The 20,950-nt window shown below is 41.1% G+C and overlaps 1 protein-coding gene across 3 annotated transcripts in view; it reads right to left on the bottom strand.

The window, feature by feature from the left end:
* DIP2A (disco interacting protein 2 homolog A) overlaps window positions 1–20,747 on the bottom strand; it is a 128,890-nt gene extending 108,143 nt beyond the window's left edge. For all 3 annotated transcript variants that reach the window (XM_067298694.1, XM_067298695.1, XM_067298696.1), the window contains exon 1: window positions 20,636–20,747. In XM_067298694.1, coding sequence (XP_067154795.1) covers window positions 20,636–20,732 — 97 coding nt within the window. In that variant the 5' untranslated portion in view covers window positions 20,733–20,747. The remainder of the gene's footprint in view (window positions 1–20,635) is intronic.
* Window positions 20,748–20,950: the final 203 nt, after the last annotated feature.

Genomic DNA, 20,950 nt, shown 5'->3' with positions numbered 1-20,950 from the left:
GACATTCTGCAATAGTCTGGTACAGTTTTGTAGTTGCTACTCAAGAGTTAAGAATTTGCACAAACACAGCATTTTTCAGAATGGGAATTATGACTAGTGACCTGTTTTTACACCTCGATGTTCAACGGATTAACAAAAATAACTTGTATTGAGCTTTGTAAGACTTCCCCAAAAATGACGGATTCAGCTTTTAGAAAAAATACATTCCTAAGCCATAATGGCTCCTCCCCATCTCATGCAACATTCCTTAAAAACTAGTTTTTATAAAGCAGGATCAGATACATTAAGTTTATTATTGACAGAAAGACATAATCCCTTAGCTAGGTCCTCAGTATTGGTCAACACTGTAGAGAAGGTTTATCTAGTTGATACTCTTCCTAATGCAGGCCTTTAAACTGCAGTGGGCTTTAACGGCAAGTTCAAAAGTTGTGTTTGAACAACAGTATCATTAGGAATACATCTCACCTTGATTTCAAGTATTCTAATAGCAGAAAAGGTGTTGCAGTATTTCTTGTCACTAAAAACAGGTGCTTACTTCTCATGTGAGGTTATGTTTCCAGACGCTGCCTCTTACTGTTCCCTGCTGTGACAGCTTTGTAGGCCTCATCACCTTTGCTTTCCACAGAGGCACTATCTAGCTTCCTTCTGAATGAAGTCAGTCGAAGCAGAACTTGCAAGCCTAAATCCTTAACGTATTCTCCTATTTCTCCGCATTGTCTCCATCTTTCCGGGTTGCAGGCAGCAGAAGCAAACAGCTTCCCAATAGCAGATGTGCACACACCGTTAGAGAGCTGTTACAATCTTTTAGAGGAGTTCTGCTGATGTATTCAGTGAGAACATCAGCTGCCTTGGCCAGTGGTTCACAAACTTGCTGTAGCCGAAGACCAAGAAAACTGTCAAAGCTCTCCCGCAGGGCATTCAGGTCCTCGCATCTCCCACCCCTACTCCCTCACTATCTCCTCTTGCCCCCATGGCAGCTATTTATTACTAGGTCCATATGAACAAGACAGATTCACAAGTGTTTCCTATTCACAGACTCCTCATCCTGTCCTAGGATATGCCCATCTCTTATCCGAAAGATGCCTGTGTTATTCAGTGCATCTGAATTCCCTCCGAGTCATCCATTTAATGGTTCTCTTAAAGCTGTGGAGGATTCCTTGACTTCTTAAGCCTTTTTCCTGCCTTGCACAAGCTATGCCTTCCTGAAGTAGTTCCTCTCTTCCGGCTCTACTGAAAAATTAACACACGATCATAGAGTAATTCATGTTAGAAGGGACCTCAGGAGGTCTCTGGTCCAACCTCCTGCTACAAGCAGGGTCAACTAAGAGGTCGGAATGGGTTGCTCAGGGCTTTAACCCGTCAGCACTTGAAAAACTCTGAGGATGGATGCTGCACAGTCTCTCTGGGCAACCTGCTCCAACACTTGATTGCCCTCGTGGTGAAAAGGTTTCTCCTTACACCCAGCCAGATCCTCTCTTGTTTCAGTTTAAGTCCATTGCCCCTCATCCTCCCTCCATGCACCACTATGAAGAGCTTGACTCCATCTCCTGGATAACCTCCTTTGAGATATTGGACATCAGCAGTTCAGAAATCTCCACTGGCCTTCTTTTTCCCCTTTATCAAGAACTTTTGAATACATGGTGCCCTCAGCTGCTGATTTAAAATGGTCTCACTCTAGTAGACAAGGCTTAACATTCTCAATTACTGCTAAAAAAAGGCATATAGCATCTTCTACCCCTTCCCTATCCCTAACAGGGAATTTCATCAAGTACTTTAGCCTTTCCCAAATTGAGAACTCTACAATTTCCATATGGTTACAATCCAGTATTTCTCAGGCTTCTTTTTTCTTGATATATTTATTCTTCTTTCAGTCTCAGTGTGTCATAGATATTTTTATTCTGACCTTTAGCTCCAAGTTTCTAATTTACATAAGTTGACATTGATTTCTATGTCATGCATCTTTATAGTTACTTTTGGTAGGCATCAAAAACAGACCTTAAAACAAAAGTCACCCCTTTAATTATTGTATGTTTTCTTTGAGTGACTGAAGATCTCTCCACAGGCACACGTTGTCCTGTGAATTGGGAAAGAAAAAAGAAAAAAAAAAGCCATCCAATTGAATCTTATCTAACTTTCAAAAGACTCTTTAATGTTTCTGTGCTCAGAACCTGGGAACGACAACATTTTTAACTACAGAGGATAGTTCCTCACCTGTTCTTGCAGTGTTCATACCTTTAATTTTCACCCGCCTCCAGTTATGCAAAATAGAATCGCCCTAGTCATTATAATCTGCCAAAGTAAGCCTCTGGTTTCTTGGTGGCCAATATATTACTTTCCTGAGTCTGGGAAAATAATTCTCTCCAAATCGGGTCAGTGAGAACGATGACTACTTAGACAATTCACTGTATTGTCAGAGCTTGTTTTTCCTAACCACAATATTTTCTTCTCACAGAAGCCACCAATACAGTCCTCATATGGACAAAGTCTGGCTTCAGGTCAGAAAGGAGAGAGCAGTCATCCACTGTTGATCACAGTGGGAGAGTGGCTGCAGTATATGGAGTACAAAACTGTATCTCAAATAAAAGATCATAGACTTTCTCTCAATATACATTTGCAGTCTCAGCAGCAGCAATAGGCAGGAGAAAATCCTAAAAGGCAGCATGTACTTAACAGAAAAGAAAGGGCGTAACAAATAGGAAAGATCCTGAGCCAAGACCAAAGGATACTAAGGAAGTAGGATCTAAAGGAAACAGATGAATTTCTCCAAGTATGTCAACACAACACAGAGGTCAATTGAATAAGTATTGCTGCTCAAAGAACCACTAGCCCTACTTACGTTTCCCAGGCACTGCATCTTTCTATATGTCAGCCTTAGAACGTGTGTGATTACAAGGTATGCTGAATTAAATGACTAACCTGGCAAGTTAACAAAAAACCAGAACTATTCACTTTGTGGCAGATAGGTTTTCTGTTCAGTTAATGAACTGACATAGCTTTTTTTGGCACCAGCAAGCTGTTACATCTTCTCAGTCCCTAAGGGTAACTGGATCCTCATTTTCATTACCCGCACTCTTTTTCAATTTTGAGATCCCCCCCCCACAGAAATATTAATAAAACGCACATAAAATGTAATTGTACTAGAACAATCACGAGTGCTGAAGCCAGATAACTCATTCAAGAGATTTTCCTTATTTTTTTCACGTGGGCTTTCTCCATCTTCCTTTGCATCTTGCCCATGTCCATACCATGCTGCTTTACCCACCAGTTAAGCCAAACGTGGTAGGCACATTTGGTACTGTTGTTATTACTGCATGTGTTGTTGAAAGGACATTTAAATGCGCTGAAGATTGTTTCAGTTCATTAAGAGGGAGGCCGAGGAGGGGTGCGGCAGCACAACTATTTTTCGCTCTGGCAAGGAGGCGAAGGGTGCGGCTGCGCGGCGCAGGATTGCAGCTGGAAGAGGCGGGCCTGCTCCCCTCCAGTGCGCCCCGGACAACGGCTCTGCCCCAACTCCGCAGCGGCTCCAGCACTCCGACCCCTCCGCAACCTGACTGAGCTTATCAGCCCTGCAGAAACAAATGAAGAACAAAAATGGGACGGGCAGGGAGAATTAGTCTTCTTGTAAGTTAGTGATTGGAATTGGCTCATGGAAAGGTCTGTTGAGTCCCACAGTCAGCATGTAGCGCAACATCCCTTGGCCCAGAGTAAAAGAGGAAATATCAAGCAGCGATAGACTATTTTGCCCTAGCCACCGATGAAATACAAGTGAAAAGTCTTCAGCTCAAGAGCAGACATTTATGGTTTTTCAAGCTCTCCTACTACCACCAGCTTTCACAACACCTCCTTAGAAGCTATCACTAGTAAGTGATTTCTCATCACTTAATCACTTAAAATCGCTTTATTAAAATGAGATTGCAAGCAATCCCTTTGAAAGGATATATAAAGGTTCACATATTTGATGCCATAAGAGTGAAGCCTAGTACCGTCTCCTCTAGAAATCCGAGCCCAAAGTCTGGTTGCACAAAACCCAAATCTGGACAAACATTAAAGCTACAAAGGCAAATATCAGAGTTCGAAAATGTCAGACTTAAGCCCGTCCATTCCATCCAATGCAGTCCCTTGCGTGCAAGCACTCAGACAATCTACATGATCACATTTATTTTTCAACAAGCCATCTGACTCATCCAGTGCACTGAAGAGACATTGTTCAGTGAGCAGAATATTGAATAGTTTTTTTAATTGTTTTGCCAAGATGGGACAGGCTTCAGAAAGAGGCAGGAAGAGAATGCAAGAACAGGAAGGTCACAGTTGGGGTACAGAACTGCAGTAGTTGTGAAGCCTGGTGTCTCGTGATCAAAGTTTTTCCTCCTAAAATAGAAGATCCGAATTCATTTATACTCAGAATAGTCTTATTCAGATATGTTACAGTATGGAAAAAAAAAAAAAAAGCACCTTATCCTAAATTTGGATTAGTCTCCAAGCGTGGATTAATCTCCAGGCTCTCATTAAGACCTCCAGGCAGCACCTCCCATGTCTTCGCAATCTGATGAAGCTGAAACAGCAGCTGCTGAATGCCTGGGACTGGAGGCAGTACAAAAAGCAGGACTACACAATGATTAAAAAAAATGAGATGTCACTGCTTGCACTGAAGGCAGGATCTCCAAAGAAACCACCTAGATCTATTTTCACCGTGTCTAAGTTGCATTTAAACAGTTTCCAGATGCCTGCAGAATAAAGCTGTCTACAGATGAGTCTTATTTTTTTTATTCAGGCTCTTGCACTTAAAATTAAGAACTGGAACATAAAAAGTTCCGGTGTGGGAATTCATTAGCGAAGTAGCCCTAGTCTGAAGCAACAGATTGAGACTTACCTCCAAAAACCTTGGCAAACTCAAGGCACCACAGACATTACCCTTCCAAATGCTGCGTTACAGAAGTGCTCTGCACAAAATAGAAGCATTTTCTCAGCCAGGCAGATTAGGTGGTTTGTTTAACATACTGCTGTTAAACACAAGTCTAGACCCAGATTAGCAAATCTGTAAATTTCAGAACAAAGCCAAAACTGTCTTACGAAAAAGATTTTTTTTGCCCCTGACGTCTGAACACTGCATTTTCAGGAAAGCAGCACAAAAGCTATGCAATCAATATTTAGATTTGCTTCTCACCAAAAAGGACTCTGGCACAGTCATAGAACAGCACAAATGTCAAAAACGAACTCTTCTGTCTGAAAGCCATGAAATTCTTGGGGGAGGGTGTTCAGTGCAACAGTCACTATGTAAAAAACACTTTTATGATGGTGACTCCTGCAATTCTACTGAGGAGGACCACTAACTTTCAAGATTTTGAGATAAGGAATGAAATGCACTGGCATTTTTAGATTGACACCACAAATCATGTTTAAATTGTTCGATGAATTGGTTTAAACATCCGTAAGACAAAGTCATTATTGTTCACAAGGGACCAGTGCTTCAGGGATGGATATTATTATAGACTAGAACACAGAAGTCCCTACACAGCTAATATAAAAAATTACAGATACCCCTAGTGCTAAGGATTTCAGAATGCTATAATTAGTCCCTTCATTTTGATTGATGATCACTTTAACAACCTTACTGCATTTTATAAACAGCTAAGGAATTTTAAATCAATTTAGATACCATTCAATCCAATACACAGAAGCCCTTGATATCTCCTGTGCAAATGTTAAGTTTCATCTGCTTTGCTCATTCATTTAGCTTGATTAGGTTTCTCAGAAGTTCCCCAGTCTTCACTAATATGAGGAAAAAATTCCAATAAAGCTGCTACCCAGCCATTTACCATGACTTTTACTAATTCATGAGAAGATTTTGCTTTTAACTCCTGCAATATTTTGCCTGTTCAGAAGCCCAGTAGGACATACTTGAGAGGGCCTGAGTTGCATTGATTTCCCTACTATCCATTACTTTGACATCTTCAAATAAGTCTACAAAATTAGCCCAACACAATTTTCATACATGTGTTTGTACGAGATTTCTCTTTTGGAAAAGCAACTTATTTCTCAAGAAAATTATCTTGTTATACCATTAACAGCTCCATTTCAACCCAAATTCTACACTTTTAATTTTATCAATATTCTCAAACTTTTCTGATTTTACATGTGCCAGTTTTTTCTTTGCATGTATCTTGGTCTGTGGGAAAAGAGAAGCTCCCTTTTTAGCTTCTCTCAGGCACTAAGGGATCGGAGTTTCCCATAATTATCTTACTTCTCAGCTCTTCCAGTATATCTCACATAATCCAGAAACCACGCGTTTAAAACACTCAAAAGCCGACACAAGTGGATAACAATTTCAAAGCCTCTTACATTCCTATTAGCCACTTAAGTGTTTTTTCAACGGCTAAAATGATTTTCTCAAATTTAGAAGGTGATTTTTACTTCCTAATTTATGTAAGATAGTTTAAGTTTAGAAAGCCTTAAGCTTTCACAGTTGCCAAGGTTCCCTGTTCTCCCCCATCCCATACTCTTTGAAGCAACATTGTTTTAGTCTTCATCTTAGAAAAATTAAGACCGAAAGCAAAATATTCTGAGTATTCATGTTAGCCATCAGCACCATTCCTGAAAAACTGTACAAGTCACTGTAGCTAGGGAAAAAAAAAAAAAAAAAAAAGTACTTTTAAAGCCCATATTTTTCATGCAGGTTTTCCTTAGGGTCCTAGGATTATTTTGTTTATTGTAGTCAAAAATAAAATTCACTACAAAAGCTACCAAAAAAATCCCTTCCTGCAAGAACTGGAAGTTTGTAACATTCTTAATATGGAACCTAATAAGACAGTTTTTTTTTTTTTTTTTTAAACACAAGTTTCCTTAATCTTAAAATAAAATCTACTGGCATTCAGCATTAAACACCCTATAGTTTCTTTCCATTAAATGTAAACTATTTCATTGCTAATAATAATGTCTAAAAAAAGCGTAAAGCTACAGAAGAATTGCTACTTTACCATCACATTTTTACAAAAAGGTATCGCATCAACACGATCTTTTTTTTCTGGTCACAGTGGAAAAGTGTCATGCTTACAGAAACACCTTCATTTAAAATAATCTGAAACATTTTGCCAAAGATACGTCCGCTAATTATACACGACAGCGGTCTTTTTCCAGTGAACAGCAATGCTATCTTCCTAGCGCAAATCTAGGCAGCAGTCTCTATACAGCAATAATTACAATTTTAATGGGGTCATTCTACCAAATACAATCTCTAATGAACACGACTGAAAAATAAAGTCTCAAGTTTTGAAGTTCAGGACTTCCCTTATACAAGGGCACTGAGAATCTATTCTGCGATTAACACAATCTTCGTAATATCAATACTGCAGGAGTCCATCCATCCAACAGTATATTTCAGTCATCGCAGTGAAGTATCTCCTACCAATTCAATCTCTCCTTATTTTGCATTTTCAAAACATTGCTTGTTTGAACACTGCAAGATCACCTCTTGCTATGCCTTTGCCAGTGTCGCCATTATTTTATGACGATAACTCCTAACAGGCTCAGTGAATAATAGTCAATAATGAAAAAAAATCACTGGAGAATAGCAAGGAAAGAAAACGAATAGGTCACAGAATACTTGTCAGAAGTGTTTCTCTGTAATGAAAGTATCTTTCAAAAGTTTGTTATAACACAGCTGTTCATATCCCCCACTCATTAAGAAGCGCTTATCCTGCTATCACACTTTTCCACTGCTGTACATAGCGGTATTACCAACATGCTAGAGAAGCAGCTATTGAGCTTCAGGCATTGAATTATATTATAAGGGATACAATCTACCTCGTTTACAATGTATAATCTTTGTTATTCAAAAAATATCATTGCGGACTTTAATGTAGAATAACATTAAATTAGCATATGCATGAATGCTCAGAAAAGATGCAATTCAGTTTCTTGAACTTCTAAAACCCTATCAACGTGGCAAGCAAGATTAAAGCACTGCAGAAAACTGCTCAAAAAATGCAAGTTAAACATAAAATATCTTAGTTCGCCTCACAACTATCAAATATTCATTAAAAAAGGCAAAGCTTCTGAAAAGCTAGTGAGTTGTCACTAGCGCTGAAGACACTGGACAGACTAGTTATTGCATTGCATAAAACCAAGAACAGGCTTTTTCCAATTGCCTATGCAATCAGTAAAAGTCTACCTATTTGTGTAATACCACAGTGACCGAAATGGCCCCAAAAGGAAAAGCTCTAGTGTGAGAAGCACCACTCAAATAAATAGTAAAAGCAATCCTGAGGCAAGAGCTTACCAGCTGGAAGATGCCAAGATGCAATCAAGTGGGTATAGAACAAAAAACATGAGTGATCATAGAAACAAATTGTTAGATATTAGCTGTGCACAAGTTTTGCATATTTAAAATTATATTTTAAGTAGTAAGCTGTACTTATTCTCCTCTGGATGCATACCTGAATGGACACACATTTGAGGCAACACTGGTCCCGCCAGGGCAGAAGGATCAGCGTTACGGCACTTGTGTTGGTAGCCAGCCAGTTACTGAATTTGTCAAGTCTTATTTATATAAAGTTTCTATTTAAAAAGTGTGAGGCCTCCTTTATTCCCTGCTACTCTCTAGGCATGCTGTTCTTCCAGCTCCCTCAACTCAAACCAGTCTGTAAATTACCTTTATCATCACACCTATCCTGCTAGGATTTAGCAACACATAGGCTTACCAAACTTTAAGACCCATACAACTTGCCAGGGCAAAAGTAATATGTAATCAGGATTTGTACACGGCAATATTAATATGTAAAGTTTTATGTATAATCTTAAGGGTAATGTAAGATTAGACTATTAGACTATTAGACCAACACAGAATATGAGACCCCCCTACAGACAACAAGAGTTTAAGAGGAACAGAAACTCCCAAGAACCGAGAATCATGCTAACGTCGCTCCTAGACCTCTGTCAGACCCGGGTCAATTATTCCATCTGCCAAATAAGAATTGATACAGGAAGTGCACAAGTAATTTTTTTTTGTCACTAATGCTGGAAAAGCATGACAAACAAAGCTCCCTCCCTATCTTTCAGGATCTGGCTATGTTTGGTAAAATCTTGCCCGACTATTAGCCGAGCAGTTCTCAGAGGCAGATTATTGATTTACAGTAATGAGATACAGGTTATCACCTGTTTCACGTGGTTCCAGCTCCCTTTTTCTTCCTGGCAGAAAATGAGGCAAGAGTTTTTGTAGTTTTTGAGAGCAGGCTGTTGTTTCCACTGTTAAAAGAAAGGTCAGAAGAATTTCACTCTGACCAGGAAACAGCGATGACTACAGAGGTACCTTTTGTAGCCATTCTTCTTCATATAGTCTTTGGAGCAGCCCTTGCCTCCTGCAAACAGCTCTACTGCTGAAAGTATTTCAGCGATGAAAGTTATTGGTTTAATTAACAGAATCCGAGTATTCTGCAAAACATCTGAAAAATACCTTTCATTAGGAAGGGAAGATTGTCATTTGCTATAGCTTAATAGTGAATCTCAGGCACTGATAACATTACATATTGATGCCCTATGAAAATAAAATCAAAACAGAATAGTGTCCATATCTGCTAAAACCCAAGTTTTGAGGAAAGCAATCACTTTGTATTCATGTAAGCAATAGTTTGATCTCTCTAACCCTGGCATCACAAGTGTGAAAAGTCTAGAAATGTAGCTGTCATTTGCTCCAAGCACACTATTTTTTCTTTCTTCTTTAAAAAGGTATTCTTTAATTAGAAAGTATTTCCTGATGGAAAACACCCATTCCTATAACACGTCCCCTCATCTGTCGCACAGTCACATTAGTCAATTATTATAGCAACGCTTTTGTGTTAGAGCAGTTTACTGCATTATTCAAGAAGAATAGCAAAGCCTCACAAACAAGGTCGGCATCGCTGAAAAGGGAGCACACGGACAAGGGCACGCATGAGCTCTTTAATCCTGCGCCATTGCCGAGACTGGCGTATCAAGCCACGGTTCAGGAGCTGACCATCCCAGAAGTACCTTTTTTTCAGTTTACCAAACCACTCGAGGAAGAGAAACTTTTAACCAGCAAATGCATTTAAAAGTTGCTCCTGACAATGTTAACAACACACAAACCCACAGCAGCCAAGAATAGTCATTACATCATTTGTATCCTTTGAGTAAAGTATAAAAAGTCAAGCAGACTGTATTGAAGCAAACAGGGAATTCAGCTGCACAAGAGCAAGGGGAAAAAAAAAGCCATCTAACTCTTGCTTAAGAGGGAACTCTGGCTTCATCAGTTTTGATTTCTAAGAATTTTCAAGGCCATGTATTTCACTACGCATAAGTATAACCCAAAGGTCATTATAAACAAAGAAGCGATAAAGAATCCGCAGCTTGCAGAAGTCTCAAAATACAGCCGTTGTAACTCGCACAACATACCGCACTCTCAACTAGCTGCTTTACATAGTTTAAGCTTCCTTGTGTTTCTGCCTAGTAAATAAACAGAGAAAAAAAATTTAGTAAAGAGTGCCCAAATGTAAATACTTGCCTTCTTCAAATAAGCTAATTTAATAAGCAAATACAAAAAATGTATAAGCAAAAAAATATTTTATAAGCAAATTAAAGTTTTTAAACAAAAATAGGCTTAAGTGTAAATAAACATATTTTTTCTGAATGTGTTTCTAATGCTGCCTCCCAGCGTGTTTTAATGACACGCTATTTCTGACATGCTTTTTCTTTCACTTTCTTAACTTTCCTTACTCCTTAGCATGCCAGACAGTTCAGAGATCTCGTATCATGGGACTGGAACAGAACTCGGTCTTCACACCAGGAAGCAAAACCATCTTGACGGTCACAAAAGCCAGCAGCATCCTCACCCTCAGCTTCCTCTTGGTACAATATTAAAGCGTATGGATTGTTTCTGCCAAAAAGATGCCTGGTCGAAGCCAAAGGTAAAAGGTCTGAAGTTGTCATAGGACACAAACAGTGAGCTGGAAGCCTTCCTCTTTTCGTTATATTGGGATCGTAACTCTAAAGATACATGATGATGCAGAGCACCCTGGCACAGGGGGTACAGAAACTGTCAGGAGAACGCGGCTGTGACAAAGTATGGGTGTCCTCCTTCATCCTTCTCCCCCGAATCTAACCGTTCCCGCTAGCTTGGGAGCCCCTCTGATTAATGATAAGCCAGTTCAGCTCACTAACCTAGTTAAAAAATACTCACTTTCTCTCACATTAACTTTTTGCCACTGTACCGCAGCAGACAGACACCAGATCTAGCTCAAGAGAAGAGCTGGGGGCACAGGAATTTCCCTTTGGGGCAATCGCTGCTTATTTAGTTCAGCTGTCTGGTGAAACAGCACCCAAAAACAGAGCTGGGGGACAGAAAGAGACAACTTCCAGCTTCCTTCACAGCAACGAGAAAGCAGAAAAGCATGGCAAACACAAGATCCTCATTGTAAAAACTAAGAGCGCTTTGTGCGAAAGAAGGGAAATGGAAAAAATGAGTTTTCTCCCAGAAGCAGAAGGGTGCCCCAAAATTTAATCAGAAACCCACCAAACAAAGGATAATAGGACAGAAAGGAAGCAGCAGAATCCCAGCATTATATTCTTTCCCGGTGGGAAGGAAGGAGCTGGCTTCTAAACTGATACTTCCCCTATATACGTAAATATATATGTATACAAAGTTTCAAGAGTGTGTGTGTGTGTGATCAGCCTGCAGTTTTGCAGGAGCGTGGAATATTGTTTTAAGGATAAATAGGGAAATATTACCTCACAACCTTCAACAGTTTATTTTGAAAGCCAGTCTAGAAATAAAGATAACTAGAACTGAAAGAAACCAGAAAAGTGGGGAAAAAGAGAAAGTTAAAGATAGAAAAAATTTGTTTTTAATTGAGCCACAATGAATTATAGTGAAAAGCTAGCTTGACACCAGCTACTAGTATACTTCTGTTTTTTTTCTATTTAGGCACACTACAAGAGGCAGAGTTTGTCAGTCGGTTCTTGCTGGAGTCCTGGAGGAATATTTGACCAAAAGTGCCTGCTATTGAATAGAAACATCTTGACCTCAGAAGGTAAAAATATGTCATGGAAGATTAAGAGTTTCCTTCTTTCCTCCACTGTCTTGTCCCTAAGCTTATCATAGATCCCTGCTACAAGACACATGACCTTCAACAACAAAAACAAACAAAAAAAGATCAAAGGAGGTTTGATAGAAAAGAGATTACAGAGCAAGAGGTTTGACCAAAAATCCATTAAAATCAAGCTTGTCCAAAACACTTCTTGCAGACATCACGTAATCCTCTCAGCAAGCCCTTCGGTCCACCAGCACCTGAAGCCCTGTCTCCTCAATCCTGTGGTTGAAGAGCAGCACCCACCTGGTGGCTACCTGCTAGCATCCAGGCAATGAAAAAAGACATCCCCCAAGCTGGAAGCTTGTCAGTATATGGGCATGCTTACCCAAGAGTTAGCTGGCTGACTTCTGATGCAAGGAGATAATATGTTGGTACTCGGGCAGCAGGAAGGCCAAACATAACGCATTTTTCAACAGGACTTTTGGGGAAGAGTTGCAACCAAGAGCTATTTTTGTGTCCTTTTGAGTAATGCTAGGGAAAGAATGGTGGGAAACAACAAAGACGATGATAAAATAGCGAGAGAAATGTAGATGGAGAGCGTGATGATTTGGAGGTTTTAATTGTTCAGCCACAGATTTCAACTTGGTCCCCTGAATTCCGCATTACAGAACTGCTTCCTTCAGCATAACCCACTAATCAGCACAGCAAAACCATACAGATACATCCTACGGTAGTACCTCAAATTTGGGTCTATAATCTTCACTTCAGGAAACTTGAGGAGAATGCAACAAGTTTATGCTTCCTCGAGAGATACAAACCTTGTGACAAGAAATCACCAAACACTGATACTTATTACAAGGAAAATACGTGGGTTCTTTATAACCAAATGCCCAGTGTGTAAACAGAGAGAAAGAGATGATCAAACTGTTTTGCTTTTATATTTGCAAATAAGTATAGCAAAAAGATCTTTCTTCCAGTAACAGGTGACGTATCTGTAACTCATAAGACTCAGTGGTATAAAATCTGACCAAGCTGGCTACCTGTATCATTCTGTATTCAGGCAAAGAAAAGAAAGAAAGAAAGAAAAAAATCTATAGCCCTTCATTAATCAAATAAAAAGTTTTAGAAGAATAATTTCTTCCTTTAAGAAAAACTTCTCACAAACACCAATTTAACTAGCAAACTAAAAAATCCTTTTAGGCTGTCAAAGCTGGCAGAGCTTGGGTTAGGTTTGCAGGGTGAGAGGGGTTAAGGAAATGGAATAGATGACAGTATTCAACACTAATTTTATAAAGCTCTGTTTACTTCATAAATGTATGCATTTATGATGTTAAGGGAAGCTTACTTCTGGATGGGAACACATGGAAGAAAATGCTTCTCCTTTAATTCTCTTAAATAGAAGCTGCCATCATACTGCTGCTCCTCAAGAGAATTTAACTTTCCTTGCCAAGGCAATACAAAAAAGAATGACAAGCCTTCTAAAGGAATATCTGACAAATGCTGCCCTTGTTTTAGCTAAATATTTCATGATGACTATTCTACACGGTTTTGCAAATCTCAGACTTTACCTAAAGGAGGCAAAACAAAACAAAACCACCCACTATTGAGTACAGCTCCATTAAAGAAGATCTATCCAGCATTTTACAGTTATTACTGTTGCCATTCAGGCCAGTAACGGGTTAAGATATTTCCCAGGAACACAATGAGCTGCCACTTAAGTCTTCAACTTCAATCTCCAGCAACTACAGTCAACCATTCAATAGCGAATTGGTTCTCAAAGAGACAAAGAATATTTTACATTCTTCCACTTTAAACATTGGCTAACTATAGCAGAAATCCAACAGACAAATAAAAACCTCAAGGACCCAACCAGTTGAGTCTGAAATCCTGCTTTGACCAGAAAGAAGGTTGATGATCTGGAGTTGCCATCTCTCCTGGTTGTGCATTTTCTGTTTTCTTGAAGTGCTCAAGATAAGAGAGTATTTTACTCCTTCCTTGTAAGCCCTAAAGCCCCTCACTCCTAAATAAGTTGGAGGCAACAGACTTCAAAATAAGACAGAATTTCCTTATGCTTTTTCTAGGCTTAAAGTCCCTTCACAGGACTGCTTTCATCGAAAACAGCTAAAAATAAAAAATGTAAAGATACTCCCAGCTAAGATGGGTACCTTATTCAACTGCCTTCTGGAACATGGGATGAAAAAAAAGGGAGGGAGGGATCAGAATAACACTGGTGGAAAATGAACGTGACGCGAGTGGGAATCAGCATGAGGTACAACTGCAAAAGGAAATGAATAAATTAAAAAAAACAAATAAGAAACCTGCTTCCCTTTGTATAGTGTCTTATTTCAGTTACAAACAGGATCTAAGGGATCCACATAGCTTGTAAGCACATTAGCCAATCAGTTCTTGAGACCTGCATAAGGTGCGACGTGTGAGAACAAGTTTTGTAGACTTAGTCAGACCCACTGGGCATTTGGCAAGCTCCACTACCATCCCACAATTAACAGTTTCTGTAGGAGAGGCCCAGAACTTAAGTAACAGAGATGCTGCAGGTCAAGTTTCACGAATTGCCGTCCTCTTGCAAGGCACATGCCTCTCTCCAGTTCGAGTAGTTCTTCACATTGACAGCTTCACATTACATTCATCGCCAAGTTTGAAAATGATCACAGAAATGGTAAACAGCTGCAGCTTAGACATACTTTTTGCAGACTCCTGTAACAGAAAGCTATCACTTTAAAATCAGAAAATACCCAAATACCATGCTTTATCACAAGGAAGCAAGGTAAAAATAAATATGCATCTCCCTTGCCTGATTTCACGTACGATATTTTAATAGCACATCAATATTGCTAGTGTAACAAAATTTATAAGTTAAACTTTTCAGCTATGACACTGCAACGCTTTTTTTCTCTACACGTGTAAGATATAAATGGGCTTAATACTCAGCACAGCCCGGAGAAAAGTTTGCCAATAAACCCCCAACAGTCTTGGAAGATTATGTCTTGTAAGAAAGGTGTTCTGCCCAGAAAAATATTCTGCAATCAAAATTTTAAGAACTGACATGACAGCTAGCAGGAGCTAATACTTACTAGCTGGTAGTCATTACAGAAAGTATTTGTAAGATTCAAAGAATAGCCAAAAAAGTTAGCCATCAAATATGTTCATATTTTTCAAAAAACCCTTGGTAGCTGACATCCTTTTCCATTTAGATGCACGCACCATACTAACTGCAGTATCTCAAAAGATGCCAGAACAGTCAGACAAAAAGCTAATCTATTTCTGAAATATTTATACGTACTAAAAATTAATATGACTAAGTTACGCTGTCAAACACATTTTTTTTTTACTTTTTCTTAAAAGGGAAATACTTAATTGGATCAAAAATATGTAAAAGTGAGCTTTTTGGCCAGCCAGACACAAACATCTCATCAGGAACCAGAGCAACCTGCCCATCAGACTTTCCATCTGAACTGCAAACTAAAAATGCCGTGCTTTCCATTAATACCTAACCAGGTATAAAAGAAACTCTGGAGCGATGTGTTAAGGGATAGAAAACAGAATAACCCAAATAAACAGGAAAATGAAGTTGTAATTAAGACAGCAAACTGCACTGCGATCCATTTCTATCTACAGCCTGTTTGACAGAAGGCATCAAGAAGAGAATTTCCCATCTGACAATCAGTGGAGTAACTGAACTGATTTGGACTGAAAAAGATCTTCAGCCTCTTTAAAGTAGGAAAATATTTTCAGGATTTTCAACTCAGTTCCAGAAGAAGTCTGACCTACAAATCCCTAAGAAACAGAAGAAGAAAAAGCAACTCCATATACTTAACTTGTAGAGTTGATCTGAAATACAGACCAAACAGAAAGGGTTGTAACATTCACACTGGTCAAACAGCCACCTGAAAGTCTCCAAACCCACATTTTTCTCTCAGCTTTTATGCAATGTTTACTGGATGCTAACCATACGTTATGCATCCAAATGGCCCGGTCTCGTAAGAGCCACATACCAACAAGTACTACAACAAACAGGAAAAATAAAAGTTCAAGTCCAGAAATCACCACAGTCAAAATAATCATATAAGATCCTGAACCGCCAGCTGAGGGAAGCACCACTTTTAACAACTCTAGAAGACAAAAACCTCAAACTGCCTCAGTGGGATGGGTCTTCCTCGACACTACATGGACACATACTACAGTTTTATCTGTGACTACTTCCACTCCATGTTCATATTGTCTTTGGATTATGAAGGAACAAGTCACATTTCCTTGCACGGATGGTCTGAAAGAAGCAAAATGCTCCAATTCCTCACCCCCTAGGCTTGGAACAAGAGTAGAAGTGAAGGTGAGCAAATGGCAGAAGTGTATTGCCTAGCGCTCTTCAGAAAATAGATAATCACATAGAGTTCTTAAAATGTCAAGATGCATTTCTGTCAGAAGAAAGAACCGGTGATTCACAAGCTTCTCTCACCCAAAAGATGTGTCTTGTCACACAAGCCAGCAAATTGCAGCTACGTACCATGTAAAAAGTTACAGGGGAAAAAATGGGAAAGCTCTGAAAAGAATGAAGGTAGAAAATAGGAGCCCTTTGCACAAAAGAACAGGTGAAAGATGTTCGGAGGCATAGCTTTCAAATAAAACATGGTTTTAAATAATGGATAAGTTAAACAAGTAGCATTTGTGTCTAAATGAGACCTGTTCTTCAAAATCATCATATATTAATGAAAATCAATGTATCAATGTATTTGTGTGAAAACACACGTATGTGATACACTAACATAAAACTGATACTGGCTTTAAAAAAAGCACATTGAGATCTGTCCTACAAAATCTCCACTGCAGATGAAATTTAAAAAACACTCTTATAACCTGTAGCTCTCTTTCAGAGCACAAAAGAAAAAAAAAACCACTGACTAATAAAAATCTGAAGTACTGCACTTTCATGTCTTCACTTTCATGTTTTTACAAAAGATCTTGCCAGGCTGTACAGAGAACACTGTATCCATCTTTCTATTGCAGCATCGTACAGTCTTAAGGTTAACACAACTTCCACACAGCCTGCAGACCAATAAGTTGGTGGCCTATCACTTAATTTTTTTTGTCGTGATCTCCCCAATAGAAGGTTGGGTCAGATCTTTCAGTCTTCACATCTGTAACAGACATACAAGAGAAAAAAAAATACAATGTTGATATAACAATGCAACATAGCAATACTCTAGGTTTTCACCTATTGCTTTTCGAGGGCATGGAGAATACAAGTAGCTGTCAACGGAGAGAGGAGAACCTGGGGAAAGCTCCTCACAGGGCACGTTATCAAGATCCTAGCAAAAGCGCCATTCTTGTCTAAAGTCCTTATGAGCAACAGTGCTACACTTCTGATTTTCAGGTGTCTCAAAGAAGCACCCACGCGCTTTGTCTGTTTTCATTTTTCTCAATTAAACATTTCCCAAATCTCACTACCACAACTTGTGACAAAATGGGAGGAAGTTTATATTCATATTCCTGACTTATGTATAAATGTAAATAATTTAATCAAGAGAACATAATTCCCAAGACAGCATACATGACAATTAACAAAGTGCACAGCTAATTCTCTCTTGCTGGCTTTAAACAACACACAGTAGAAAGGGACTTAATCTCCAATTCCTGGTCTTTTCTTCTCCTCTTTTCCTTCCCTCGCACTCTCTCTCATGTTATAACACCCTTACAGGCATAGCCTTCTTTATTTTATATTCAGCATGAGAAATTCCCTATTTAACACCCCCAAGTCTGCCTGCTTTTGCAATAATCTATAAATAAAAAACCTGGCCCTGGCCAAGACAGGAGTCCACTGCAACATCTACAAACAAGGTGCAGAAGACCACTGTATATACAATAAAAAGGTTTCCGAGAGCTTCAGGAAGTTGCAGTTAACAGTGGTCTTCTGTTATAGGTTGATATCTCTGTTAAAGCACTACAGAGTACTTCCAGTTGCTATGCCAGAAATACCTGCTGCATTGTCACAGCACTAAGACTTCCAGAGCACCAAGAGAGTCTCCCTGAGAACAGGATACCACCCCACCCTGAAGAGTGAAATAACCGAGTCTCTGCAAGTATCAATTTACTTCTTTAAAAGTACAGAAGAGTACTATACACAATTTGTATCCACTTTACATAAATTAAAATGCAGATATCTAATCTTAATTCACTATTCCTTCCCATCCAAGTAGGCAAGTTCTGAATATTAATGGAGAGCTCCATTAAAAAAAGCATATACAAACGTCAACCGATCACAGAACACTAGCACCTGAAGTATTACATGAAGCATTAGCATTTTATCCAACCACATAGCCATGCCAGCATCTATACAGCAATACAAACTTCCATTATTAGATACGCCACGCTAAAACGCTTACCCCCATCACTCTGGGTGCTTCACAGACGTAACGTATTGCAGACTCCTACAGGGAAGGAGGAGGGGAAAAAAAAAAAAAAAAGGCTATCCCAGACTATCCTGCATGATGTACGCTCTAATACGGACATGAGAAAGAATTGTTCTGCCAAGCATAGTCACAGCACACAGGCAGTGACTGCCTACAACTCAAACAAGTCATACAAACTCCTCTTGCATAAGCAATAAAATGTTTCAGGTACTACTTCCTAGTACTCTGACAGACATGCAGCAACAGGTTAAACTTGGAAAACTCAAAACTACTAATCCTATACTTCTCCCCTGCCTCTGCAGGAAAGGGTCCACACCTGAGGCAAGGACAGCTGGTCTGTGAATCATTTCCTAAACCACTAGATACTTCAGCTAGTATACTAGGGTTTTGGCCACCTGAACGTACTGATCTGAAAACTGCAACACTTGAGGAGCAGACCAAATGTCTCAGGACCATGGCAATAGCGACTGTAGCTGTCCTATTTCAAGGTGCAGGTTGACCATGTAGCTAGTGAAACTGTAATAATTAACTGTTCCCAGAAACTGCTGTCTTGGCCTCCTCCTCCCCCCTTTGCCTGTTCTCCTGCAACAAGTGCCCACACCTACCTGTCTGCATGGTGGGCCAAGGCAAGGAACTCATGTGCAGAAAACCCAGTCCTTCCAAGAAAATTCCTCCTGGCTTATAGTGTAGTATAATTCCCGTGAGGCCACGCAAGCATCGTTACTGCCAAAGACAAGACTAGAAGCGGAGGGAAAGGCACCCTCCCCCCCATTTTGGGGACAGTAAGTCAAGAGAAGGGCTTAACTGTATTGTCAAACAGCAACCTCAGCCTGCTACTGTGTATTTATCACGTCAGATCAAGTAAAGGCTCTTTAACTAGAGAAGCTCATGGAATGTAACAATCTTCCCTCCACAACAGAGGTTTTTCTAGTCCAAGTTATTATTCTGGATCAGTCTCCCAAATTAAGATTGAAGAGCCAGTAATAATACTACACAAAAGCTTAATTCAAAATGGCTATAATTAGAAACTTGATACAAGAAAGCATAAAAATACTTAGAATTATTCAGAGAGCGGTAGCTAGAAGTTTAAAGTTTTAGCTATTACTAGAAAGATGCATTAAAATCTTGGTATTTTCAGATGATCCACAGCTGCATACTAACTGGTACATCGACCAGAGCAAGCAAGCACAAGACTATAATGCGACCCAACTCTGCCCATTCCTTTTGGTATTCAAACAACTATTTAAAGAGACACTTTAATGCCCTCTGGCTCTAGAAGAGCAGAAAACATTTCAGTGCACTTCAGATTAAACAGAAAAAACATTTCAGCGCCAGTTAAAATACTTCTAAAAGCACCTCGATCGTCGTTTTTAATCACAGCACTGGGGACCGATAACAGAGGACACCAATCCGCTGAAATAACGCCTCTCGGAAGCAGTTAAGGAGCCCACAAGTATTTTGTGAATTCTACAGCGTGGCAACTGCTTTGGTGAAATACACCTCGGAGGAGAAGCAGCTGGATTCAAGGAAGAGGCTAAAGGGGGGGAGGACACGGCGCAGGGCCTTTCAAGCTCAGTATTAAAGCCGCTCGCCACCTCTTTAGGTAGATTTGGGGACAGGAGAAACGCCCTAAGCAGCTGGGGGATAGCGGCGCTCCGGCGCAGCGAGAGGCACCGCTGTGTAACGCAAACGCCGCCGCCGGAGAGCGGCAAGGTGACGGGCGCGGGGAGAGCTCGGGCAAGAGGCTGCGGCGCGCTGCCACCCGCGCACAGCCCAGGCACACCGCCGGCGCCAGCCGCCGCCGCGCGGAGCGGCCCCTCCTCTCCCCTCCTCTCCTCTCCCCCCGCAGCCAGCCGCTACTCCCACTTCCCGGGGAAGCCGGCCCTCCCGGCCTCCTCCCGAAGCCAAATGTCACGGGGCGGACAGCGGAAACGCGCCGCGGGCTTCCTGCCGAGGCGGAGGGCGACCACGCACGCACCCGGGCGCGGGGCGACTCCTGCCGCTTCCCTCCGGAGCCCCCGGAGGAAGGAGGGAGGGAGGGAATCGCCGCGCGCCCTAACGGCTGCCCCCCCCCTCCCCCACGCAGCCCAACGGCCGCTCCCGCCGCGCGCGCGCGGGCGCCCCAACGGCCGCAGCCCCCGCGCCAACCGCCGCCGGGGCGCCGCCCGCTCCCACCTTCCGACAGCTCCAGCTCCAGCTCCGCCAGGCTCTCGCGCACCTCGGGCGGCAGCGGCACCGCGTCCAGGGAGCAGCCCCCGCGCTCCGCGGCCATGGTGCGGGCGAGGAGCGAGCGGGCCCCGCCAGAGCCGCCGCCCAGCGCCGCCTCAGGTAGGGTCGGGGTCGGAGACGGGAAAGAGGAGGGGAAGCGGCCCCCAGCCGCAGCGCGCGCGCGGAAGGGAAGGGAAGGGACGAGGGGGGAGCGGGGAGGAGGCGCTGCGCCGGCCGCTCCCGCACCGCGCAGCCGCTGCCGCAGCCACGGACGCGTGCACA

Source organism: Apteryx mantelli, chromosome 6 (assembly GCF_036417845.1).
Source record: "Apteryx mantelli isolate bAptMan1 chromosome 6, bAptMan1.hap1, whole genome shotgun sequence".
NCBI lineage: Eukaryota > Metazoa > Chordata > Aves > Apterygiformes > Apterygidae > Apteryx > Apteryx mantelli.
Note: the sequence above shows the minus strand (reverse complement) of the source record. Positions and strands in the feature narration are given on the sequence as shown.